Raw genomic sequence first — 26,951 nt, forward strand, 5'->3', positions numbered from 1 at the left:
GAAAGTGAAGAAAAGATGAAAGGATGCCTAAAAAATTAACCAGCTTGGGCATTGCTTTCAGGGGGTGTGAAATGGCACAGAACCCTAATAAGCATCCAAAATTGCTGTAATTTTTTTTTTATCTTTATGAGATTAAGGTATAATTAAGCAATTACAAATAAAATGGAATGTACTCCTGAGAACAGTTTTCAGCCCATAATCTGCCATTGCATTTAAAATGCCCAAGGCAAAGATGCTAAATCATTTGTCTGTGCTTCTGATCCTACTCTGATATCAGTGCTGCTTCTCTCCTGAATACTGCTGGTATATTAAGGACTTACAATTTCCCACCTTATTGTGCAGACATGGAAGTGAAACAAATCAACAAACGTGCCTCAGGCCAGGCCTTTGAACTGATCCTAAAGCCGCCATCTCCAGTCTCAGAAGCACCACGAACTTTAGCTTCTCCAAAGAAGAAAGAACTCTCTCTTGAGGAGATCCAGAAAAAGCTGGAGGCTGCAGAGGAGAGGAGAAAGGTACCTTTCCTTAAAAAAAAATATGCTAGTAATCAGACATGATTTAGTGTACAGAATAGCAGTTGAGTTTCCTGTCTGTTTGTGTGTTTTCCATTGCCATCACTGAGTCATGGTAGCCTTCATGGACAAAAATCATTTATATGTTTATAGAAATGAATGAGTTCATTGTCCTTCAGCAGCTTGCAAGCAAGCCTCCCTGGTCTCAGTTCTGGGGAAGCATGCATTACAAAATAGACCTCACTTCAGACAGAGGCCAAGTGGGCTCAAATGCAGTTGCTTACAATGTGAGCATAACTAATGCTTCATTCAGGGCATCTGTAATAGTTGCTCAAAGCCAGTAGAGTTATTGTGTCTGAGTTTAAGAGGCAGATCTGCAATTCAAGCAGATGCTCTTGGTGCTACCAGATCTTGACTCCTCGTAGCATCCATGGAAATTATTCACAGGGTCTGCATAAGGCAGCTAAAATGTCTTATTTATGCAATATAGAGGAACACCCTGAGTAGAGTGAATTTGGGATCATTCCCACACACTTTAATGAAGACACTAGCATGGCACAGATGCTAAGAGGCATTTCTAGCAGTTTCAGTAGTGATGGAAATTGGCTTTCTAGGGTTTTGCACAGACTATGTCTTCCCCTCTTTACGATCCTACCCACAATGGTAAAGCTCTGTTTCGTAATCACTAAGTTTGTCACATGGCATTTGGAAGAGTTGCTACACCTTTCTCACAAAGGCTGGCACAAAGGCAGATGGAAATACCCATTAACTGCTTATTTGCCTTTCATCATGACTGATATGTTGAAGAGGTCTTCCTTTTCTCTAAGTCAGAGCTAAATCAGGCTGCTTTTTCCTTTTACTTTCTGCAAAGAGAAAAAGACAAACTCCAGATCAAACAAGTCAGAAGATGACAATGAGGCACTCATCATAGCCAGCCTGAATTGCTAGCCTGGAAATTATCAGTGTTCTATATACACACAGCATTTGTGCTGTGTTGCACCATTTCAGAAAAGTCATGACTGGCTGCAATGACCACAGAAAAATTAAAATTGGCAATATATTGTCCTGGTTAATTCATGTTTCTTTTTGCTGATAAACAAAGGCGAGACACAGAAGCTTTAGGATCTTCGTGCTTTCTGTGTCCTTCACCCAGGAGATCAATGTTATTTCATGGCAAATCAGCTTGCACAGTTAAATAGGCATTAGAAACTTAGAAACCCCTTCTACCTGCCCATGGAGTCCTTGCAGAGGGTTTCTGAAAATGAAATAAGCTTATATATCTCTTAAGCCTTTTATTTCTCTTTTAAACAATGTGATTTCTTGCTAAAACTGCTGTTAACACAACTTTTCCTGATGTCATCAAAAACATATACAGAAGTTCAGGTACAGCATCTGTGCCACAGATAGCCAGGAAAAGCAGTTCCATTCTCTTTTATTCCTGTCAGACCAGATCAGGGTCACTTGTCAAGAACCTCAAGGGAATGATTACTCTGGGGTGTGGTTTGTTATGTCTCTGCTGAAGTCAGTAGATCTGGATTACTGACAGGGCTTTAAAACCTGGCACTTAATTTGGATTTGCAGTGAAACCTGACTATTCTGGACCTCACTAATTTGAACAATTCATCTAGATGATAACTGCAGTGTTGCTACATTTGTCATTTTTGCTGGCTTGCTAACAATGATTCTGTGGTTCCAGCACACACTCATTAGCACTATCACTTCTTTCAAACAAATATTTCTGCCAGAGCATTCATTTCAGTAAGACGTGATGACTGTAAATCCAAGGAATTTCCATTTGCACTAGCACCTGCTGAGAGGGGTGAGCTCTCACTCATCCAAGTTATGATATTCCCCAAAAACTCAGTCTGTAAAGTTCCTGTGTGCTGAGTGCAAATGCTCAAGTAAAGATACAGACACAGAATGAAATGACAGCAATAAAAGGCCTGATATTATGCATATACTTGGTGGAAATTACAAATTGAATGTTTCAGAGATTTCATTCCATTGATTTCATTACTGTTCATTTCTTCCTACAGAAAAACTCATCATGCAATAGATTGGTAATCAGTGATAGCAATACAGACACCTGCCATTTCTTCCCCTTGATACTGTATTCATTTTGAATGAACATATAACTGAGTTATTTTAATAGACAAGATCCTGCACATTAGCATTGCAGCAGAAATGGCTGGGAAAGGAACAAAGAATAGAGCAAAATGTTTCTTTACATCACTGTTTAAAAATACCTGGTGTTCTCACATCTTAACTATTGACTTCATTTTTGCCCCAAAAAAGGCATAGTGCAGAGAAAGATGAAAAAGCAATTAGAGGACCAGAAAATCTTCCATAAGAAGATAAATTAAACAGTCCACTTTTCAGCTTGGAAAGAGACAACAGATGAAAGATAAAATACAAGTCTACAAAGTCATGAATGGTAATGAGAAGATGAATAGGAACAATTATATTCTATTTCACACAATCCAGAGGGGACAAAACATTCAAAGACATCATCAGACAGAGATTTCAAAAAGGAATCATGTTTTCATGTCTTGTTTATTTAAGATTTATTTGTTATCACAGACTGTTTAGAGGTTATTAAAATGTTATTTAGCTCAAAAATATAATAGCAAAATTTATAGAGCACTACCTTGTAGGAAATTATTATGTGAATGGAACTTGTGACTCAGGAAATATGGAACTTGCTGACTGATGAAAACTAGAGAGACTTGCCCCACTTCATCTAGAGTTTCCCTCAGCATCTTCTTCCACTTTGTGCTGCTAGACAAACCAGGCAGACTTTCTCCAAAAGCCAGCATGGCTGTTCTTATCATACTTTTCAATCTATGTACAAAGCTGTCAGGCATGTCCTTCCAGCACAATTTTAACTCCAATCAAGTATAACTAAAGGATGAGAATTGCCTTTTCAGAAAACAAGTTGCTAACGAATTTTACGCTGCTTAGGAATTAGGTTCTGCTCTGTTAATTAGGCAGTGTTCATTAATAAATATTCAAACTCATGAGACCATCTAGAGCAATACATGCACTTCAGCAGTCTCCTGCTTAGGCTTTTTCCAGTTTGTCATTCTTGTTTATTTCCTTGTAAGCTTTTACAGGACTCCTTTCCTTTTCTCTCCTTTTTTTCTCTACCTGACCTCATCCTCTCAGAGAGTTTCACCTGAGGCATTTTTTATTTTTTGCATTACACAGCAAAGCCCATTTGAGCTAGTTACAGATTAGTCCTTTCCATTTATAGAATCCTCTTTACAGCATGTCATTATTATCTTTTCTTTTTTTTTTTTTTTGGCATATGTGTGCTATATTTTTCTACCTTGGTGGATAATCAGAAAGAAATTAGAGCACTGTGACATTGTATGGAGCAGAAGTTTTTCTTACAGAATATTTAACATTTATCAATTTTTACCCATTGGCCTTGAATGTTCAGCTGTTATTATTAGTGGTGTAGAAACTTCAAGGGGCGTATGTCAAATTATTTGTTTTTATTGCCTGTGTTCAATTTACTTAGTAGCATAAAAAGGAAACACTAAAGGGATGTGCATTTCTTCTAGACTGTGGATTATAGACGAGAAATTGTATGTAATTAAATCCTTTTAATGGCTTTGTATTGGGATGAAACTGAATCAAGCTTATCCCTAGAGCTTAGTGTGACGAAGAATGCAGGAAAACAGTCATATTTTTTTTAATTTCATGCTGTTGGATACAGACTTCCAGCTTCCTGGATTTTTAATGCTGTTGCAATGAAATGCCACAAGACAAGCCTGCTGTCCAGCCTGGGCCAGGCTCATTGTGCTCCCCACAGCTGCAGCCAGCCCAGGGCATCTCTGCCAGCTTCAGGACCACACTCAGCGCTGGGCTTCAGCATCCAACTCATTGCCCCTTTGAGCCAGCCCCACACCTGCCCAGAGGGGGCTCTTGGTACTCTTTACCATCTCTGCTTTTCCACCCATGTTTAGTGTTCTGTACAGGAGGCTGCTGGGGGAAGGCAGGGAAGGCAGCAGAGCTGGGGGACAGATGTTCCTCCCTGGACATTGCATGATACCTACAGAACTGCTGCTCCAGGTGACAGGCAGAGAAGGGATGTGCTCCTTCCCTGTCAAAAGTCAAGCTTTCTCCTTCCATCTCATTTCTGTTACCCTTTCCTACCAAATTTTAAGGTGAGAAGAATGGGAATGAAGATAGGCAATGCCCAAGACATATGTCTCCTGTCTTGCCCACCTATTGATCTTCCTTTCTATTGCTGCTGGCCCTCAGCTGTGCTTCTGTGGAGAAGTAACACAGCATGAAGCATTTTTCCATGTAAAGGTCCCAGTAATAGGTGTAATCAGCACCAGAAACAGATGTTTCTGTCACATTTTTCTTTACACCATAGTGTGTCAATACACAGGGGTTCACTCCTAAGTAACCAAAGATAGCAAAAATTCCAAGAAACTTCACAGTTCCTCATTGTCATGGTTTGACGCTGGCACAATGCCAGTGCCCCCATGAAGATACCTTCTCCCTGGTTTCTGCTGTGAGATGTGACCAGGAATAAGCAAAGCAGGCTCCTACTTAGGGAAAAAAGAACCAGAACTTTATTAACTACTCTACAACTACAGATAAAAAGGAACACACACAAACAGGGAAAATGAAAACCTCACAAATGCATTTCCTCCTCCCCCCACCAAATTTCCAACACATTTGTTCCTCAAATCACCAATTCTCGGTCCAGCAGCACCTTTTAGACAATCAATCCTCAGTTCATCAAGAGGAGAGGAGTCCTTCTTGTACCATGAGCTTCCCCTGGAAACACAGCTGAAGCCTCGTGTGTTTCTGTGTCACTCGTGGCACCGCCCGGAGTACATCTGCCATCGTGACCTCTTCCTTTCATGTCCAGTGCTCTCACCACTGAACACGGACCAGAACTGCTTCTAGGGTTGTCTTTTAAGGATGCTCTGTCCCGATCCAAAAAAGGCACAGTCTCTCCTTTGGGACACCTGTCCCCACAATCTCTCCTTTGGGACACCTGTCCCCCCCATATTTTTTCACCCCCTGGGGCCGAGGGGCATCAACACTGAACCCTCTTGGTTCTGAGGCCATTGCCTCCCCCTAGAATGCAGTCTCTGTATCACAAGGAATGGTTCTGTCCATGGCTGTACAAAAAGAGTCCAGCAAAAGCTACTCCATCATCTCTTCCCACTAGGATTCTTCTCTATTCTTCTACTATCTCTCACTCGCCCAGACCTCTCTCACACTGGCCCATTTCCTTCCTCATCTTCCACTCTATCTTCTAGGAAAGGTCAATGTTCTGTAAAGTTCTCATTCTCCAAAAAGGGGTTAAAAGCTCCTACAAGCGGCTGGCTGAACCCCCCCCTTCTTCTCCGTCCCAGCCGTGCTGCCGGCACAGGCCCATGTTTATCAAGCTTCAAGGTTACAGTCCCAGGCAGCGGCTCTCTCTCTCTCTCTCTCTCTGTCTCTCAGGGGGGGCTGCCCGGTGGCTCCCGGTCTCTCTCTCTCTCTCTCTCTCTCTCTTCCACCCTTCCACCCCCGGGCTCAGGCCTACCTCTCTCGGCCACATGGCTTTCCCCTCCCCCTGCCCAGCCAGCAGCTGGGCCGGGGGAGAGACCCGAACTCTTTCCCGCCGGAAACCCAAGAGGACCCTCCCAGGGGAGAGCTCTGCTTTTAACCCCGTGTTCTCAGAGGCGTGTCCATGTCCCAATGGCCAGGTTAAATGCCAATATTAAAGCCTGAATATCCATTGGCCCAAAACACAGCATCCCAAAAAACACATTTCCTGTCAAACCACCACACTCATCCAAAACCACATGTTAGCTTATGGAATATGGGCCTGTAGGAAGATGTTTGCTACCAACAAGGAGAGGATTTGGTGTTAGGCACCAGGGTCTGTCTCAGACCACATTGAGCGAGGAGCATGCATCCCACTGCTGGCAAACATTCTCTGCCCACTCTGCCATGGGCTCTGCCACTAATGAACAACAGTAAGACAATTTGACATTGATCCTCATTAACTTTATAATGCCAGGCCTCAAACTGCAGCAGACCATGAGGGCAGAGGCTCAGGTGGTGCTTCTTGCATGCTCCCAACATGCCTTGTTCACCCCCACAGGTCAAACCATGAGAGCAGCAATTTTGTGCCAGCTGAGGAAGAGAAAGTTTTCTTGAATCACAACATGGATGGGCTTTGTTTTTTTCCTCCACATCCCAAAGGTTGTTTGGCAGACTGTACAAAAATAAATTGAAAAAAGAAATCCCCACCTAAATTTAAGCAAAAATTTTCATTATCTAGCTTCACTAGAAGCAGAGCTTCACCCATAGTTACAGATCACATGTCTCTGACTCTCCTGCCAAATGGGTATTTCTGAGAGAAGTCTAATTTGAGACCATTCCCATGCTTCTACATGGAAAAATCCCAGCCTCAGTTCCTTCCACTGAAAACATCAATACTTCAAGTCACCATACCAAGGCTTCACCTTGGCATTTACATTGCAGTAGAAGCCTTTCCTCCTGTCTTCACAATCTGTCCATTAATAGTGTCTCTTAGATACACAGTGTGTTGAGGAACACAAACATTACTGCAGCTTCTTCTGAACAACTGCCTTGTTAAAAAACAAAAAAAAACAGTCAGTGATAAAATGTGCTGTGAAAGAGGAGCACTAAGACACCCTAGTAACCAAAGGTACTGGTACCTGATGTTGAATGCATTCAAGCTGAAATTTCCAGCTTAAAAACAGTTGTCTGAACCCATTTCTTGTTTAAGAGCAATAAAGGATTAATTTTAACTCCACATTAATTACTTCAATATTTGGATATATCTGTCAAACAAAGATAGATAGATGTGAGAAAATAAAGCACCTCTTACTCAGATAAGGAGAATTTTCTTCATGTGAGTAGTAATTAAACAATATATCTCCAAAGCCAGTTTCCATAACTAATTTTGCTCATGGAGTGTTTAGTCTGCATCTATCTCCAGCCATCTAGGTACCAGATGTAGATTTCCTTTTGAACCACTCATCTCTGAAAACTGAAGATGCACAAAATCCTTTAAATAAATATGATATGAATATCACAGGAGTTTGCCTGCACTTTTAGCACATCAGTATGTTTCTTGGAGCAAAGGTATTTGTACCAGGACTTTTCTCCAGTATTTTTATTCCTCCACATTTAATTATTAACAAATAAATATTTTTGTTTCTCCACATTATTTTGTGGCCTTTTAGTACCTTAAGGAGGCTTGTAAAATGGAGGGGAAGTGATTTGTTCCAAGCACAGATAGTGATAGAACAAGGAAGAATGGTTTTAAACTAAAAGAGGAGAGATTTAGATTAGATGGTAGGAGAAAGCTCTTTAATGTCAAGGGCTGAGGCAGTGACACAGGTTGCTCAGAGAAGCTGTGGGTGCCCCATTCCTCAAAGTGCCTCAGATGAGGTTGGATGGGGCTTTGCACAACCTGGTCTAGAGGAAGATGTACCTGCCTGTAGCAGGGGGTTAGAACTGGATGATCTTTAAGGTCCATTCCAGTTCAAGACAGTCTATGATGCTTTGATTCTATGATGTAACACTGGATGCTGCAGCTGGAGCTGCATTGGTTATGCCTTGTTATATTTAAGAAGTGTTCTGAACATTTCCCCTTGAATATTGCTTTTTTGCTCTACCATTTCATATTTTTCTCTCCTTATTAGTCTTCTTTATCTTTCATCTTGTTTACAGCCTTTTTTTTTCATTTTCTTACCACATCTGTATAAGAAACACCATAAGCAGTATACAACTGTGTTATAACTATAAAAATTTTGAAAATATCCTTTCCAGCACTTCAAACAGTGTCAAAAATAAAATGAAAACCTCCTATGGTTGTTGGAATCTTGCATCACTGTGGAGCTGTGTGAGTCCAAACACAGCCATTTAAAATCCAAAACAAACAACAAAGGGAATCTATTAATCCCAGCTCCCCTGGGTATCCATGGTCATTCATTTACCCATTTCTGGATGCGTAGTAGACTTTAAACAGACAGGGTGGCCAAGTTCTTTTGCCAAATGGGCTGGAAACAGAAAATAATTTGACAATCCAGTACAAACACATAGCAGGCGCCTTCCAGAATTGTCATAAGGGGATTTCAGAATGATCTGAGCACCAGGGAAACAGGCAGACTGACAGCTGGGGTACAAGGCCATTAGAGAAGGGACATCAGTCTGAATGACATTTTACCCTGTGGATGTTTCATGGCGGGGGGGGGGGGGGTTCCTTTATTTTGAACCAGTACCAGTGATTTTCCTGTCTCAAAATTCGTCACAATGTGCCTTTAAAGACATATTGTAAAGGAAAATCACATTAGGGATTTACAGTCACTTCCTGAGGCCTGGTTCAGCTTTCAAGCAGTCTCTTTCTGGTGCCAACCCAATTTGCATCCAGTAAATACTGAATTAGAGGATAAGGATTTTCTTCATTATCATGAATTATAGGACAAATTACTTTTGAATGTACTGTCTGCCAGCACAGCATCCAGAAATATGCGTACTTTGATATGAAGCTCTAATTTTTCAGTGTTCTCCAGGACTTATGATAAAAAGTCTTTCCAGAAGGCAAAGGGTTTGAATGAAGAAAACAAATCTTGAAAATTGGGCAAGTGCCTCAAAATCTCAAAGGCATTTTGCTGCCGCCATTGAAAGCAAATGCTCTTTTAAAAAATGCTTATCTGCATAGTCCAAATCTTACTTTTTATTAGTGCATGGCTGTGTCCTTGAAAATTGTTTTCCAAATCTGGAAAGGTCTGATTTTATAACACATTATACATGCATATTTAAACACTATGAAATGTTAGCCTTTCAAATTAACAAGTCACTTCTGAAATGTTTCATGGGAAAGGACATTACATTAAATTAGTCTAATGGTGTCTTTTCTAGTCAGCCTCCCAACAGGAAAATAAATGCCTTCCCAGATTATCCATTACTTTTAGATCATTTAAGCAAAGGGTTCACAAAATTCATATCAGCAAACAAAATTTAATGATTGTAACTTTTCCAAAAGTAGACTTTTGAGAGATTGCTGTTGAGTAGTAAATTAAACAAAAAAATGCAGAATAACTTTAGAAGCACTAGTCAAACTGGGCCACTCAAGTTTGTCCGCAAGTGGGAAAGAGAGATGAAAATATTTAATTATTTCAGGTTTACATTGCATCAGATCTCAAAATAACTTTTTTACTTAGTAAATTAACCTATGGTTAAGAACTATTAAATGCTAAGTACCTGAAATCAAACATTTTGTTTCAAAATAAACTACTTTTATTATATAATTTTTTTTTGATATTTTAATTAAACTTATGGGGCTTATATGATTTTTAATTGGTTTACAAAATTCCTTCTTTGCCTAGCTCTACTTGTCTTTGGCTCATCCTTCTTCTATTTTCCACCAGTGAAATTCCCTCTGCTTTTGGCTTCATCTATCTGAGGGGTTTTGTTCCCATTTGCAACATCTTTAATCTGGCACAACAGAGTCAGAGACATGAAAAATGCTCGCTCTATTACTCTGTTCAGCATATGCTGCAAGGGAGAGAGGAGGCAGGAAGAGTCTCAGGGAGGTACCAGCCTTTCCAGGAGACCATTCCTGCCAGCAGGTGCTCCAGAGATCAGTTTGGGAAATGGAGAAATGAGCTTGTACCTGTAGCCAGGCCAGAGGTGAAACTCATTAAGTGATAAGCATGGATGGAAGTGCCTCTGTCCTATCTCAAGCAAGCCATTACAGCCTTTCAAAGCCAGATGTGTTTTACCCCAGCATCTTGCTGCAAGATGTTCTGCCTTGCCTTTGCAGCCTTTTCTAGAATCTCCTTTATTTGCCCTGCCAGTGCATTTTGTTCTATGCATATCTTACTTTCATTAAAATATTTGTTTTCTCCTAGCTAAGTCTTGCTCATATAAAAGAAATGCAGTCTTTTTCAGTCCATTTAAAGCCACACAACAGAATTTAAAAGGTTTCATTACCACAAATTGTAATTAATGGTTAAAACCCTTAATTTAGGCCATAAACTAACTCATTTTTATGGATCACAATGGCAACAGTGCCTTGGGATCAGCACTGAAATACACATTTAGCCTCCCAGTGTCCTATTTCATTCTCAAGTTTTTCTGTTTCTTCTCATGCTGCTTCTCATATATTTTATCCAAAAGCATATGATGTTGTTCATCCTTTCCAAATAATTGCCTTTTCAACTAGCCTGGAGAATGGGCATGATGCTGCAACTTTTTGGCTTCTTTCCTAGGATTGGTGGTTTCCTGTTAGAAATTTGATTGAATATACATAACAAAGCTTATGCTTCTGAGAAGTGAGTTTGCAAGGGAGAACACAATATTAAGCATAGACTGCATCTGTTTAATTCCTACTTGCAGTTTTCATCTTCCTTGAAAAATAAAAACTTTTAACTAAAAATTTTTGGTATTTTCTATGCAATAAAACACTTTTTTTCTCTTCCTAATCAGTGAGATTAATCTGAATATAAATGTAATGGGAAGAAACATTGTCTGAATTGATGCTGCCTGTCTTTCATGTCAATGAACTTCCAAACCTGTTATTAACTATTCAAGCACGTTATAGAACAGTCCAGCCTGGGTGAAAATTGCACCTGTCCTGCATCAGTAATCTCCACAGAAATTACTCTGTACATTTCTTCAACCCCAGGTCCCTGTCTCTAAAGATAAAAGGCCTGTAGTTAAGACACTGCATCTGTCAGAGGTTGAGCAAGCACTGCAGCAATGCAGGCGAGCCAGGGCAGCAGCACAGCAGCATTTCTTGTTAACAGAAGAGCTTTGGACACTTCTCTGCTGCTGTCTCAGGCGTGTACCCCACATTCAGCCAGTGCTTCTAAACCTAAGGCTAACCTGGTTCAGTCACAAAGTGACCTTCTAAAAAAAGGCGGCAAACTTTACACAGTTTCCACACTCAGGGAATTGTTGCCCTATGGCAAGGAACCGTGCTCCTTGGCAACATGGCAACATGCTTTGCTCCACAGGAGTATTTCTTCTCAGCCTGTGTCTCTGTTTCCAGTCCCAGGAGGCCCAGGTGCTGAAACATCTGGCAGAGAAGAGAGAACATGAGCGAGAAGTGCTTCAAAAAGCTTTGGAGGAGAACAATAACTTCAGCAAAATGGCAGAGGAAAAGCTGATACTGAAAATGGAACAGATCAAAGAAAACCGTGAAGCTAATTTAGCTGCTCTTATTGAACGCCTCCAAGAGAAGGTAACCACACCATCACTCCTCACCTTAGACTAGAGAGGGAAAGCTAATCAATATTTTGCAGAGATGTTGTGCATAGTCCTTATCTCAGCTGCTACACTTGAGCTATTTTTAAGTCAGAGCTACTGATGCCTGTCTAAACCCCCACTCAGTTCAAAAAAGGACTGAAGTGCTACAGTCACACAATCACAGGATGGCTGAGGTTGGAAGGGCCCTCTGGAGATCATCTGATCCAACTCCAGGCTCAAGGGGGGCCACGTAGAACCAGTTGCCCAGGGCCATGTCCAGGTGGCTTTTTAATATCTCCAAGAATGAGGACTCCAATTCCACTCTGGGCAATCTATGCCCGTGCTCGGTCACCTCACAATGACAAAGTGTTCCCTGATGTTCAGAGGAAACCTCATGGGTTTTAGGCTTTGCCCATTGCCCCTGATCATGTCACTGGGCGCCACTGGAAAGATCCTGGCTCTGTGTTCCCTTCATTCAGGTATTTATAGATATTTGTAAAATCCCCCTGAGCTGTCTCCAAACTGAACAATCCAGCTCTCTCAGCCTTTCCTCATAGCAGAGACTGAGAGATGCTCCTTAATCCTCATGGCCCTTTGCTGGACTGTCTCTAGGGAAAGGTTGGTTTTCTAGCTTTTAAGAAGTTCTGTGAACAAATGAAAGGTCACTTGTGTTTAGATTTTAGCTTCTAAGAAAAGTCACTGATCAAATCAAACAACTGCCCTATGTCTGTAATTCTTGGTTTCTCAGAGGAGAAAGATGAAAAATTATGAAAAAAAAATCTTTCATATACAGCAAAAGAGGTATGTCTTACCACAAGTCTTGCAAGGAAGGGAGTAAATTTTCCTATGGAGATCATTCCTCTGGTACATCCAGAGGAAACAGGGAATCACAAACCCTAGATGCAGGATGATGTCCTTCTCCAAAAAAACCCTTCCACACAAGGGAGAGAAACATGCAAATAAAGATTTAGAAGTGTTAGGGAAAAAATTAATTAGTTCTGCATGAGTGACCACTTGTTTCAATAATGAACTTTCTAATATACTCTGATACACTATTTCAATAGTAATTTGGATAAAGAAAATAGCTCTCAGAGGTTTTCAAGGCGATCTTCATAAGCACCTCTACATCTGTGATGCAGACAAAAGTCTTTGAGAGTAGGAAAGAAACAACAGAATCCAAAGGATGATGTTACAAGTAACTACACAAACAGGATAATTCTTGAGCTTAAAAGCTATACCCAGATTGCTTGACATTTTTGCATTAGCTTCATTTGCAGGCACATACCCAGACCTTATGAAAACAAAGGGAAAAGCAAATTAGTTATTCTCAAGGTCCAAAAGGAAGTGGGAAGGACAGCTGATGCATCTCTCTGTCCTAGGTTAATGTTAGCAGACTGTTAAACCCTGAATGTGATAGCATATATACATGAAACCCAAGAAAGACTTCTGAGGAAAGATGACAGTAACTTTCTTGGAAACATTTTCTCTGACCAGTAATTGAAAAATACAATTTTGCCAACACCAAAGCATCAAAAACAAACATAATTTGCCAACATCAAAATTCTTAATATACAGAAAAAGAAGTGAGGTCTCTGGTTCTAAGTCTTCCACAGTTACACAGAGGTGTGGGTTCCCCAAGGTATTGGTGTCTAGAAGCTACTGCAGAAATAACTTCTGTATGCTGCAGTTAATAGGAACACCAAGCAACAAGTCCCTTATAAAATTTAGCATTCAGTATTACAAATCTTTAAAGGACTGATTTACATATTAAGTTAGTGCAATAGGTGATATTCTTCGTCATAGGCAGAGAAAGACTCAAGAGATCAGGTAGCTTCAGTGTTCAGACTAAGGAAATTATTGAGATGTTCAGATTGACTTCCCTCATTGAAACTAAGTTCTTGGATCTTTATTACAGTTCCTAAATGCTACAGATAACAGAGTAACTAACATACAATGTGCAGGCAATTAATTCCACACTCATCCTTCCCTATATTTAGTTTAATATCCAGGAATTCAAAGGGCAAATGTGAGCATGGGGCACAATTTATGCTGCAAGCAGCACCTCTCTATGTGGCCCTTTTAAATGAAACTCTGTGAGGCACTGAGGATTATAAGGCCATATCAGATAAAAGAGCTCCAGAGCAAGAGTAGAAAGTAAACACAAAATTTGCCTCAGGCTGATCTGGTGGATGACACCTCTCCTGTGTTGCTTCTTTTAAAGATGGTTGTGCTGTGAAACAAGTTTTGCACAAGCATCTAATGCATGAACTAAACAGGTTGTCAGCATGAACCTTCCTGGGCAGGTGGAATGAGAAAAATATTTGATTTTTCTGTTCTTGATGTTTTCCAGGAGAGGCATGCTGCAGAGGTCCGTAGAAACAAGGAGCTCCAGGTGGAACTGTCTGGCTGAAAACAGCAATGGTGGATGTGACCCATCCCCACCATTAGTAAACTCCCCCTGCCTATATTATTATGGATCATGCGATATAAGTATGGGAAATGTATGACGTGGTTTAAAAAAAAGGTAAAAACAAGAACTCAATAAAAAACTTTAAAAAGAAACAAAAAAAAATAAAGACAAAATCAATGCGGTCTCTTTGCAGAATGATTTGCTTGATGTTTAAAAAACTTGGATCTTATTTTGTAAATACTTACATTTTTGTTAAAAAAAACAATTATTGCATTATGCAAGTTATTTCATAATCTTACATGTCCTGTAACAGGCTTCTGATGTTGTCTATTTCCACTCGGTTGAATTTGCTGGGTCTGTTCATTTGAAGCACCTCGTGTCTAATTCCATTCCCTGCGACTTCTCATTCCAACCCACCATGAGGTCAGTAGTAGTTCTATGGTGCTAGAGGCCAATCATTGCCTAATAACCTAGACTGCTTTGCCATCTATAAGCTTCCTTGAAACAGTGACTAGATCACAGGTATTGTGACTTCACGTTCAGCTGTCCAAGACAAAAGGCTCTTAAAATGGTTTTTCAAATGCAACTTATGCTGCAGGGCTCTGTACTGTGCTGTACAATTGAGATTGAATCGCTACACAGCGTGTTTGTTGCTTCTGCTTTTTGAGGTGAGAGGCAACAAAAACATCTGTGCAGCAGAATGAAATCAAGCAAAATCAGTTTGAGACAAATTTAAGAGGCACGTTGTAACCATCAAGCTGTGACAAGTTTTGGATTATGCCAAACAGCCATACTAATGCTAATTGTAAAGTGAGCTTAATTCACCACTTGAAAATTTATTGATGGAGCAACTAATAGATAGCATCAAGTGGCTTTATCTGGTAGGTGCCATGATCTATGATACTTATCTGATGCTACCACATTACATGCGTAATAGTACAAGAGGCTACTGAGTATTTCACCTGGAACCCATGAGCCAGTTGTTACTGTTTTTTTATGACACTGCTGACTTCCATTCATCATGACCTTTACTCTTCAGTGTTAGCCAATCCTACCTAGGGACAGACATCTAGGACTAAGAGGGCTGAAGCAGGAGGAATGACTAGACAGGGTGCTTGTGCCAAGTACAATATCACCAAACCCAACACATCATCCCCAAAATAGCTGCAGTTTTGAAGTTGTCCCTACCCCCCCTGGAGGTTGCTGCCTGCATATTCTACTCTTCATTAGTGCTATTTTCCTGTATGTCATTGTGAGCAAGCTGTGATTAATAAAGAATTGGGGTTCTGTGAACTGAAAAAGGGCTTGTTTCTTCTCTGGCTCCATTACGTCTCTAGCATGTGCCCATGTAAGGGGAAAACCTAATGTAGTCATAAAAACATGGAAATGAGACTAAAACAATTATTAATAGACCAAGCCTATTTCTCTGCTAATATGGGACTAATTCCTGCTATGCCTTTTCCAGTGCTTAGGCTGGCTTTTTTTAAAGGCTACCATATAAACTGAGCCTATAAATGTGACCTCTAGCATTGAGTTTATTAAAAAAGAACTGGCTATATACACATGCACATGCACTCCTTAATCCTGACTCAGCATTGGGGGAAAAATGGAATTTGGGGAAAGAAAAGTAAATAATCTATCTCTGAGTATGTACCTCAATAACTACAACAAGATCCTGGGTGTTAATACACTGGTTTCCAGGGTGGAAAACATTAATTTACAGGATTAATTGAAGAACAAAATCACTTGGGTTTCTGCTTAGCTACAGAGCTGAGATGTAAAATTGAATCAGACCCTATTTTGAATTGGACAAGTGATAAAGAATTATCTCTAGGATTAGTAGAAAACTAAACTAATTATTTGAAGTCATCAAAGTCGCATCATTTACTTGCTTTTTTAGAGAAGTGGACTTTATGCTCCAGGTCTGCAACAGTCAGTTTTTTATTTTAGCAGATTATTTTGTTTTGGGGCCAAGAGTTGGCCTGCAGTCAAAACAAAGAAGTTGAACGTGGAGAAAGGCTGTGAGCTCAACTCTGTGTGCAGTGAACTCAGAACCGCAGAATGAAATGAGTACTCCAGCTTGTTAAGCAGCTAAATTACTTATCTTTCTCATGAAATTTCCAGAAGTAAACCTGGCATGGGAGCCAGATAGCAGACATTGAGTCTGGAAGACATGAACTTCCATGTTGCCAAGCCTATAAAGTTTGTATATTGCTTTAAGCCCCAGTTAAAAAAAAAAAAAAAGACATTATTGTAATTAAATTTAAGGTCCAGGATCTTAGCTTGAGGTATTGTGGATTCTGTTTTCATTTCCCAATGGCAAGCCACTTACAGTTTTCCCTGTCCACTGATTTAACAAATTCTGGAAGTACTTCAAGCCCTTTTCCTGGCTGTGGTTGCTCGGAGAACAAGCCAAGAACAAATCTCTGCTGGTGAGCCAAGCAGGGCAACCTGCATCACTTCCATGGGGTTCAACTTTCTTCCTCTCCAAAAGGGTGTCCACAACCAAAGTGCCAACTGGGATGGTCTCCAGCACACTCTTACTCCACCACAGAGCTGTGCTTTGTCTGGTAAGTGCTTCTCAACAGATACCAAGGCTGCACCAGGGAAAAGAGTGAAGAACCAGACAGTGGGAACATTGCTGCCAGGTTACAAACCATGCTCTGCTCCTGCTCACTTGGCTCTTTGAACAGTGGAGGGTCTACAATTCATTTTATTAATATAAAACTATGCTTTGAAAGCCTGTTTGCAAATACACTGCCTATTTAATCTCTAATAGCAAAAAGAAATAGCTGGAGACCTGCAGATAGCCATTTCCTTCTTTTACTCCTTTTTCTTTACATTTCCTTATATTTTGCTTTACTACTGCCTTTCTAGCACCTCCCTGCTTGTGCTAGCAGGGAGGAGCTAGAAAGTATTGTGGGCATGGGTCTCTCTTCATGTGTAGCTACAGATAAAGAATCTCCTTGAAAAGTAAGAAAATATAAGTATAAAACACCTGCTTTTAAAGTATTACCATTTGGGTAAGACAGGGCTTTTTTAATTCAATGGCAACCATTGGGTTGGGTTCAGGGCTTTTAGATCAAAAAAATTAGACTTCTTCTTTGATTAACTGTAGATGCCCAAGTCCATGCCATGAGCTGTGAGTAGCTGCTGCTGAGCTGCAGAACATTTCCCACAGACTGCCTGAGACCTCCCACAGGACGGGAGGGAGGCTGGAGCGCTGGCATTGCACCACACAGATGATTCCTCCTTTCACTGGGCTCTATGATGGCTCAGAAGCAGGGCAGAGCTGTGCAGCACATCTAGAGAGACACTTCTGGCCTCTGACCTCTGCAGGTCCAAGGCTGGTCCAGCCACTCCAGGCTGGTTAAGGTTAGATCTCCTCTTGGTTAACTCATCAGTTGTGTCAAAGCTGCCACGAGGTGACAGCCTGAGTAATCAAACAGGAATGGCTCAAACCTGTCACACTTCTCGTGGTCCTACCAAAGCCACAAAATCTATGGTCAAACCAACTCATAGAATCCTAGAATCATTTAGGTTGAAAGAGACATTTAAGACCATTGGGTCCTGGCATCATTAACCTGGCACTCCAACTCCACCACTAAACCACACCCCTAAGTGTCACGTCTCCACATCTTTTAAAAACCTTCAGGGATGGCAACTCTGCCACTTCTGTTCCAGTGCTTGATAACCCTGATGTTGAAGAAATTTTTCCTGCTATCAGAGTCACAGTCCCAGAATCATTTATGTAGGAAAAGACAATTTAGTCCAACCTATGACAAAACACCCCATGTCAACTAGACCATGGCACTGTGTACGTGTCTAGTCTTTCCTTAAACACATCCAAGGATGGTGACTCCACCACATCCCTGGGTAGCCCATTCCAATATCTAATTAGCCCTTCTGTGAAGAATTCCTTCCTAATAACCAATCTGAACCTCCCTTGGCACAACTTTAGGCCATTTCCTCTTGTACAGTCACTTGTTAGCTGGGAGAAGAGACCAACCCTGCTACAACCTCCAAATATTTCCAGAGTCAGGAGCTTTGGATGTATGGTTTAAATCCATCACCAGTTCAGAACCTGAAAACAATGCCTTTTCTCTCCCCTTTGTTATCATGCTTCTTGTCCCATGGAGGGTTTTTTGTTGCTTTGTTTTAGAATGACTGGAAGAAAATGCTAACCCTTCTATAGCCAAATAGCATTGTCTGCCCATTCCCTCACTCCAAAATCCCCAAACACGTGGCTGATGTGCAGCAGCATTGTACACACACTCAGAGCTGCCTGCCTGACTGCCATCCAGCAGCCCTATCAGAGAGATGGGCTCTGTGATCAGCACAGGAGAGTTTTACTCCCAGCACCTAAACTATGCAGAGAAGAGAGGAACTTCCCTCCCCTAGAAGGAGTGAGACGTTAGGGCAGCATGAACATCTTTCTCATCCCACTGTTGCCAGATCCCATCATGTCAAATCAAACCCTCCCATCAGGTTTTGATGGAGAGAAGCAAGGATTGCACAGGAACAGGCAGGCCCCACATCCACCTTGCACCACATGCCCTGTCCTGAGCATATTCCAGCGGTGGGAAGAGGAGACATTCACTCAGCAGAGGGGATATTACCAGGGGGATATTGGGACAATTTTAGGCAACTTTCCCCGTGCCTCAGGGCTGGTAACACACTGATGTTGGTGCAATACTGCCATGCAGTGGTCAGAGTTTACAAGGGGGAGCATCTCTGAATACACCAGGGATTGATTGCAAGGATTTCCTCTGAAGAATATCCATCCCATCTGCTGCACAATTTACGCTTTATATAAGGCAGATGATGGTTTTGAAATCTGAAGCCTGAGTCCAGAGATTTTCAGGTTTAACTCCTATGGAACAGGAGTGGAATGACCACAGATAGCTGTAAGTCCAAAGTAAGGACTGATACTTTTGTGTGGAGCATGGAGCAGCCAGAATTACAATTATTGCAACACCACCATCAGAAGCACTCCTGACTATGATAATTCCTGCATTACTGAAACTTCAAATACGTCTAGCAAGCAACACAGTGCACAGCAGCCAGCTCAGAAAAGAGACTGAGACAATTATAAAAGCAATGTCTGAAGTACAGGGAAGGGCAAAAGAAGCTACACGAGGAACTATCAGCAGATTAGGGGATAAACGGACTGTGAAACAAATCTCACATTTGAAAAGTAGTTTTCATCTCCCAGTGAAGGAGAGAGCATTTCAGGATTCTGCAGAGGTTGAAGCTGTCTCCCTTGAAAAACACTGAACTCTTTCTCCATCCACACACCAATTCTTGGAACTGGGGCACAAGACAGAGGAACCTAAAATCCAGCCCACATTATGTGTGTGTGTGTGTGTGTGTGTGTGTGTGTGTGTGTGTGTGTGTGTGTGTGTGTGTGATCCATAGCTCTGTGAGCAATAGGAACCAGAATATGCTTGGATTATCCATGGATTAGGGGGTTCTCCAGTGTGCAGTAAAATGCCTGTGCTCTAGCTATTCATAATTCCAGTGCTGTGCTGAAGCTCTGATGCCATCTGATCTTTTAGTTTTCCTCCTGGGAGATTCATGGAGATTCCTTTTACTATTCAAAGACCATAGGAATGCAGATAATAGATAATTTACCTAAGGAAGCATTTGCCTGCTTCCAGTTGTCCTGGTTCAGGGCAAGTCTACAATATAATGCCGTGCTCTCCTTTTGGATGGCAGTAAGTAGCTGCTGGAAAATGTCTTCCTGCTGTAGCAGTTTGGCTTTGGTGAAATGAGTCACAGAAAAGGGATATCCTGGGCTACTCTTGACGGAGACATGCCAGGCATTATCCCAGAAACAACCTAGACAAATGTGATATGAGGAAACAGCCAAGCTACAACTTAAATTTCTTTTAGCTATTATAGTTACAATGGATTTTTAAACAAACTTTGAAAAATAGGTTCACCCTATCAAAATACCCTATTGAAATAGTTCTTAAAAGACACAGCTTTCCAGTAAGTTATTTAGATAATAATTTCTACATATTCACAAAAGCTAAATTTCCCCATGTACAACTGCTTCTGACCAGAAGATGGCAATCTCTTATTATTTAATAGGCAACTACAGATGGTAAATTTTATTTTGAAGAGCCTTTCAACCTCTGCAGAATCCTGAAATCCTACTGTGTGGAGGCTGATGTTCTATATTTACCCTAAAATATGGGTTTGAGTTTATATAAAACATAAAAGATAACACTTTTCCCTTGGGCAAAATTCATTGCTTTTGCTACATTTCCTTAAAAATACAGCACTGGCAGACATTTTAAAAAACCTGAAGGATAAGGTGGCCATATGAATAAACAGGTTGACATTACCTGTTCCTTAGTCTGGAGCTTAGAGGCTGATTCCTGCTCCTAGCAAGTCTGAACCAGCTCTCCTGAGTGCTGGATGGAAGCAGGAAAACCTCACTGCTCCTCAGAGAGATTTCACACAGGCTGAAAAAGGGTGATGCTCACAGCATACGAAAGTGGAACATCCCTTTCTGCACTTTTTGCACTTGGATGTTTGCAAATGATATGTGTGACGGTGGTCACAGGGGTCTTATGTTGAAGGAAGAGACAAGGATTTGACTCCATGTTTCAGAAGGCTTGATTTATTATTTTAAGATATATATTACATTAAACTACACTAAAAGAATAGAAGAAAAAGTTTCATCTCAGAAGGCTAGCTAAGCTAAGAATAGAAAAGAATGATAACAAAGGCAGCTGCCTCAGACTCTGTCCGAGCCAGCTGTGCTGTGACTGGCCATTAATTCCAAACATCCACATGAGACCAATCATAGATGCACCTGTTGCATTCCACAGCAGCAGACAATCATTGTTTACATTCTGTCCCTGAGGCCTCTCAGCTTCTCAGGAGGAAGAAATCTTAAGGAAAGATTTTTAATGAAAAGACGTCCACGACAGATACAGATGGTGGAGTGCAGTGGCATATGAAGAGCTGTCCATGAGCTGGTTGCACAGAGTGCATGTTTTCCTGACACAGGTATTAGCTGGGAGCAGCACTGGATGAGAGCACATCTTCTGCCTCCAGGGACAGGTTTGGAGGCAGCACAGCTGCTTGCTTGCAAAACACAGTCTGTGCTCAGATTAACAGTTTCTGTCAGACCTTGGATGTCCCCATGAAGGGCCAGCTCAGTCTGCCTTGTGCCATGCTCCTAGGACACCCTACCAGTGCTGGAGGGAGCCTGACTCACCCAGCATCTCCTTGGGTGCCTGTCCATGCAGGCAGAGCCTGTGGCAGAGCTGTAGGGAAAGATGTAATCTGGGAAACACAGGGAAGAGGAGGCTGACGGCTGCCACTGAGAGACAGCAGCAAACTGGCAGCAGCAGCCAAGCTGGGGGAGAATAACGGTGAAGCTGCTTCTGCTCTGAATTTCCCCAATCCCTGGCAACTCAGGAGGAGTCCTGTGGGAAGGTAATCCATGCATGGGTGTCATGGCTTAATCCATCAGCACCATCTGAGCTGGTTCAGACTTGCTAGGAGCAGGAATCAGCCTCTAACACAGTACAGCTGCTGGCTCATTCCCCCCACCAGTGGGATGGAGGAGAAAAATGGGGAGAAAAAAGTTAAATTCATGAGTTGACAGTTTTATAGGACAAAAATGGACTACTACTACTACTACTACTACTACTACTACTACTACTACTACTACTACTTATTATTATTATTATTATTATTATTATTATTATTATTATTATTATTATTATTATTATTATTATTATTATTATTATTATTATTATTATGTTACACCAAAAAAGGATGCACAATGCAATTGCTGACCACCCACTGAGCAATGCCCAGACAGCTCCCAAGCTTATATACTGAGCATGCTGTCATAAGGCATGGAAAATCCCCCTCAGCAGCTGGGGTCAGCTGATCCAGCTGTGTCCCCTCCCATCTCCTTGTGCCTCCCAGTCTTCTAAAAGTGATGTGGTGTGAGAAGCTGAAAAGTCCTTGACTTAGAGTAAGCACTGCTCAGCAAAACTTCAGGGTATTATCAACACTGTTCTCACCCTGAATCCAAAACACAGCATGGTACCAGCTCCTAGGAAGAAAATGAACTCTATCCCAGCTAAAATCAGGACAGCAGGGTCCCAGGGCATCCTGGGAACTGCACTCTGAATCCATCCAAGATGTTTTCCAGCACTGACACCACTGCAGGGGTGTGTGTCCTGTGCTCCCCAGCTCACAGCAGGTCACCAGCACTGGGCATTATCTGCTTGTCCTCTGGCCAGCTGTGGGCTCCATGTTAGACCTGACTGTAGAAATGAGGCTACTTCTGCATTTCACAGTGCATTTTTACCCTCATCTTTTGCACAATAATCAAGTGCTTGGACTGCTTTTAAAAATGTATTTTTTTTGAAGGCATGCAGGCATCTCTGTTCTCTAGGGGTGCAGGTGCACCTCCACAGCTTTGATACAGCTCATTGGCAAACCAAGCTGGAATTTACAATGTTGATATTAGAGAGATTCCTCCTCAGTGTTTCCCATTAGTTTTATGGTTATCCAAGGTGTAGAATTTCTCCACATCGAAGCTGAAGGCAAAACTGGACATCTTCTTCCAGGGCTCTGGACCATGCAGAGTTTACAGTATTAACAGGCTCTCTTTTGGCCTGTGCAAGATGCTGCTGTGCCTGGCAGATCCCAGGCAGGGCTGGGGAGTCCCCCATTCCTGCCAGGCATCCTGGGATCGTTCCTGGGACACAGGGTGCTCACACCAACTGGCCTGAGTGCCATCACCTGTTTCATGCTCCCAGAGGCACCAAGAGGTCCAGAATACACAGAGTCCAAGAGCATTGCCCAAGGCACTTGCAGCACAGTGTGAGGGTGTGTTCAGACAGCCCCACGCTCCTGGCCTGAGCTCAGAGCCTGCTGAGCTCAGCCAGCTTGAAACCAGGATCTTTCCCAGCCAGGCTGGGAGTCCCAGGACTCTGGGAGCAAGCACTTGGCTGCTGAAGCACAGCCACACAGGCTCCAGCTCACCCAGAGAGGCTGCTGCTTACTGCTGCAAGCGTGGAGCCCTCTCACAGATTTCATGGAAAACTTGGATATTTTCTATGCTTTAATACTGGGAAAAAAAATCCCCTCCTCTTATTTGGACCAATAAAATATAGGAACTGCTTTTTCATCACCCCATTTTTCTCCTTTCTGAGAGAAATTAGATCTTTCCCAGTTTAGAGGAGAAAAATTCCCTGCACTGAAAGAGAATTGCTCCTTTCTCATGTACTGTAGCACAGGGGGACCACTCTGCAGTCAGATATTGTTTTACCTGCAGTCTTCTATGGATTTTCCAGGCAAAAAAAAAAAAAAAAAAAAAAGAAGGGGAAGAGGTTTCTAAATTGAAGATAATATCTTCCCAGGTATGTGGAACACACAGGTGTAACCTGTATATCCCGTTTTCTTTCCATCATATTTCAGACTACTTTCCAGTAGGCTTAAAGGCAGGACAAAAGCAAGAAGTTAGCCAAATTTATTCCAGTTTCCTGAAGAACTCTGTCTGTATTTTGGAGCTCTAAAGTCCTGTGCCCAGCATAGGATGATGTGCAGGTCTGAGGTGCAAGAAAAAATGAATGATTAAAACAGAAACACACCATTTTCTAACAAGCATCTTGATTTCTGTGGAAAGGAGTATTGCACTTTCTCCCTCAGCAATGGAAATCAACCACAAATACTTCAATATTAATTCCTGGCATGGCCATACCCACAAACTTAATCTTTCCCATGTTTGCCTAACATAGGAAAAATTATCTTTCTCCTTATTCTGCTCAGTGATTTATTTATTATTCTGGTGTTAACAATGATTTATTTTCTTCTTGCTAGCCTTGTAGTAGAAGATATAGTTGACTGAAATCACAGAAAAGTTTTTGCACAATGCATATTATCTCACTAAGAAAAAGGTTTAAATATAACTTTGCATCTTTGCATTACTATTAAGACTCTATTGTTCTCCAAATGACCACTATGCTCACAGTAGTCCTAAAAGAAAGCAAATAGAAATTAAATCCAAAATTATCTCCATTACACTTAGGCGGACAAGAACTGGCTGAAAATAGAGGTGGAAGTAGATAGAGTTGCAGTTCTATTCAGCAACTGGTCTTGAAGAAAGACTATACATTTGAGACTATACTAAAATGCCTAGAGAAATGTCAGAACAACTTCAGTTTTTCTCAGAATTAGATAAGATTCATGAATGTTACCATCCTGATGAGTATTTCTGAGAAAAAGCCTAGAGATGGTCATAAATAAAGCAAGAGACTTTAAGAAGACAAAATCAAGTGGATTTGTGGGTGAAAATACAAATATTCATGGTAGTCATGGCATTGCATGGGGTAGCTGCTCACATCAACAGAGGTAGCCCTGGCAGTAACTGTAGATATTTTATTAAATTTAAATACGAGGAGTCCACTATGGAATTACAAATATGGCACTTTCCATAGGAAGGAAGGGAGAAATCATGGTCTACATCTCTTCATTGGCATTGGCTATGATATGCCCCTGAAGTCATACAATCTACAAAGCATCAACAGCTCCATATGGAATCCTAAATTATTTTCACTTATCAAAAGCCAGCCAGATGGGTGGGTGGTTCTGGTGAAAATGTCCTGCATTCAGGCAGCTGCAAACACTCAACCACCAGTAACAGATTTTAAACTGTCTCTGGAAAGTTGCTGGAAGTACAGATAATGTTCCTATAAATGTTATTAAATCCAAAACCACTTGAAGCAGAAATTAAAGCTTCTCTAATTTTGCCTTCTCCCTCACAGTTCAGATGACTCACATGCTACCTATCTTAGTTAAGAGGGCTTCTCTCATGACCCAAGTCTCCAGACAACTGCCCTGGGTACCCTTACAAGCTACTCATCCTCTGTGGCTTCATTTGGTACAGCAATCACATGAGAATGAGAGAATGGGAATCCATTAAATTCTCGAGTGCTATTGAATATTTCAGGAAGGACACTCCCCCCTTACTAGAAACTGCTTAATATTTTCTGGCAACAAACTCTCAGAGGCCATGGTAGAGAAAAATATGTAAAGGAGAAGGCAGAGAGTTTCTAAAGTATGTTTTAGCTTACCCCATGTTATGTATTTTGTCCAGCATGACATAAGATATCACAAATGCTGGTAGAAGTGTTTCATGGCAAATGCAGGTCATTCTTTGGGATTTGGAAGAGGGAATAAAGTAACAAATAACAAGGTAACACATCATTTTTGGTGTTTGGACCTCATCAATTTACATGCACTTTTTGAAACAGTGCTCCGTGGAAACTTGTTTAAGTCACACACAAGGAGTTGCACAGAATCCTGTACTTGTCAAACTGAAGTGTTCTACTTTATGAAGAATTAACTTTGCCTCCCAAAACCAGCTGTGGATCTGCAAAATTACTTATGGATAAGTTTATTTCCCTCTCTTTCCCATTAATCACAATCTAATTTACTTAAGCCAGGACCTCTTTTATGGACTCTTAAAAGGGAATGGGCAACAGGGCAAACTTAGACTGGCTACTGGGAAGCATTTCTTTACCAAGAGGGTGGTCAACCAGACCTCAGTCTGTCGAAACAGACTTCACAGGGAGGTGGTGAATGCTCCAAGCTTGTCAGTGTGTAAGAGGCATTTGGACAATGCCCTTAAAATCATGACTTAACTTTTGGTGAGCCCTGAGGGATCAGGATGAGATGATCACTGTAGGTCCCTTCAACTGAAATTGTCTATTCTATTTTATTCTGTGCTATGCCATTTAATTGTTTTGGCCATTAATGCTTTCATCCCTGAGAAAATATTGAATGAATTTTTGGTGGTGAAACAATATCTTGGTTTTTCTTGTTCTAAAGAAAAATGGATGGTGATATAACAGCCACTATAAATGCACCCTCAAAGTAAAATCTTTTCAGATATAAATTTCAGCGTTTGTATTTTGATCACACTTTAAAAGCCACAAACTTTAAAATTAGCTGAACATTTCATAAAAGAAAAAAAATACCAAATAGCACTTAAGAGGTATGGCTGTTCATTTGATCTTTGCATGGCTAATAAAGGATCTGATGTGAATATTCCCTTATAAAAGCAGAAATTTGTTCCACTGTGTTATTTAATGTTGAATCAGGCACTAAACTAAATCAGGTCATTCAAAATCCCATAGTTGAATAGTTGAGTCATTGCAAAAAGGAAACATTTAGACTCACTTGAGTAAATAAGAAAATTCACACACCATGACCTATATCCTCTCTTTTTTTAGATACTACAGCATAATTGTGCCTAAAATGGGAGGTGCATTGTTATTGATCTGTAACTGTGGCAATCATTCTTTCATTCATCACATGTATCCAAGCAGTACCTGTATCTGACTGCAAACAGAAATGGAAGCAGTATCAGCAAATTAAATACTCTCTTTGGCAGCCTAGGGAAAAAAAAAAAAAGAGAAAAAAAAAAGTGATCTGGTTAAATACTTGCGACTTCAGGTGTGGCTCAGCTCAGGAACTGCATCTCTCCATTCTCTGACACGGATGAACTTTCTGAGTGAGCTGCTCTCCTCCTACTTTCCTGTTTGCCAGGAAAAGCTCTCATGAGTTTATCAATCCTCATTGTGCTATTAATGAAGCCATCAGAATAGAAGGGTTGGTCCAAGGCATAAAAACAGTAGCAGACTCTACATTTCTACCTAAGCTATGGCATGTGGTAAGAGCATGCCCTCATAAGATGGATGCAGGCAACTGGGCTCATGCTGGCAGCAAAAAACCTGCATGGA

The 26,951-nt window shown here is 41.2% G+C and overlaps 1 protein-coding gene across 1 annotated transcript in view; it reads left to right on the forward strand.

Annotated features, from left to right (window-relative positions):
• Positions 1 to 15,467, forward strand: part of STMN2 (stathmin 2) — a 41,163-nt gene extending 25,696 nt beyond the window's left edge. Inside the window, exons 3-5 of the mRNA XM_066564127.1 lie at positions 343 to 515; positions 11,560 to 11,751; positions 14,107 to 15,467. Coding sequence (XP_066420224.1) covers positions 343 to 515; positions 11,560 to 11,751; positions 14,107 to 14,166 — 425 coding nt within the window. The 3' untranslated portion in view covers positions 14,167 to 15,467. The remainder of the gene's footprint in view (positions 1 to 342; positions 516 to 11,559; positions 11,752 to 14,106) is intronic.
• Positions 15,468 to 26,951: the final 11,484 nt, after the last annotated feature.

This window comes from Molothrus aeneus, chromosome 1 (assembly GCF_037042795.1).
Source record: "Molothrus aeneus isolate 106 chromosome 1, BPBGC_Maene_1.0, whole genome shotgun sequence".
Classification (NCBI taxonomy): domain Eukaryota; kingdom Metazoa; phylum Chordata; class Aves; order Passeriformes; family Icteridae; genus Molothrus; species Molothrus aeneus.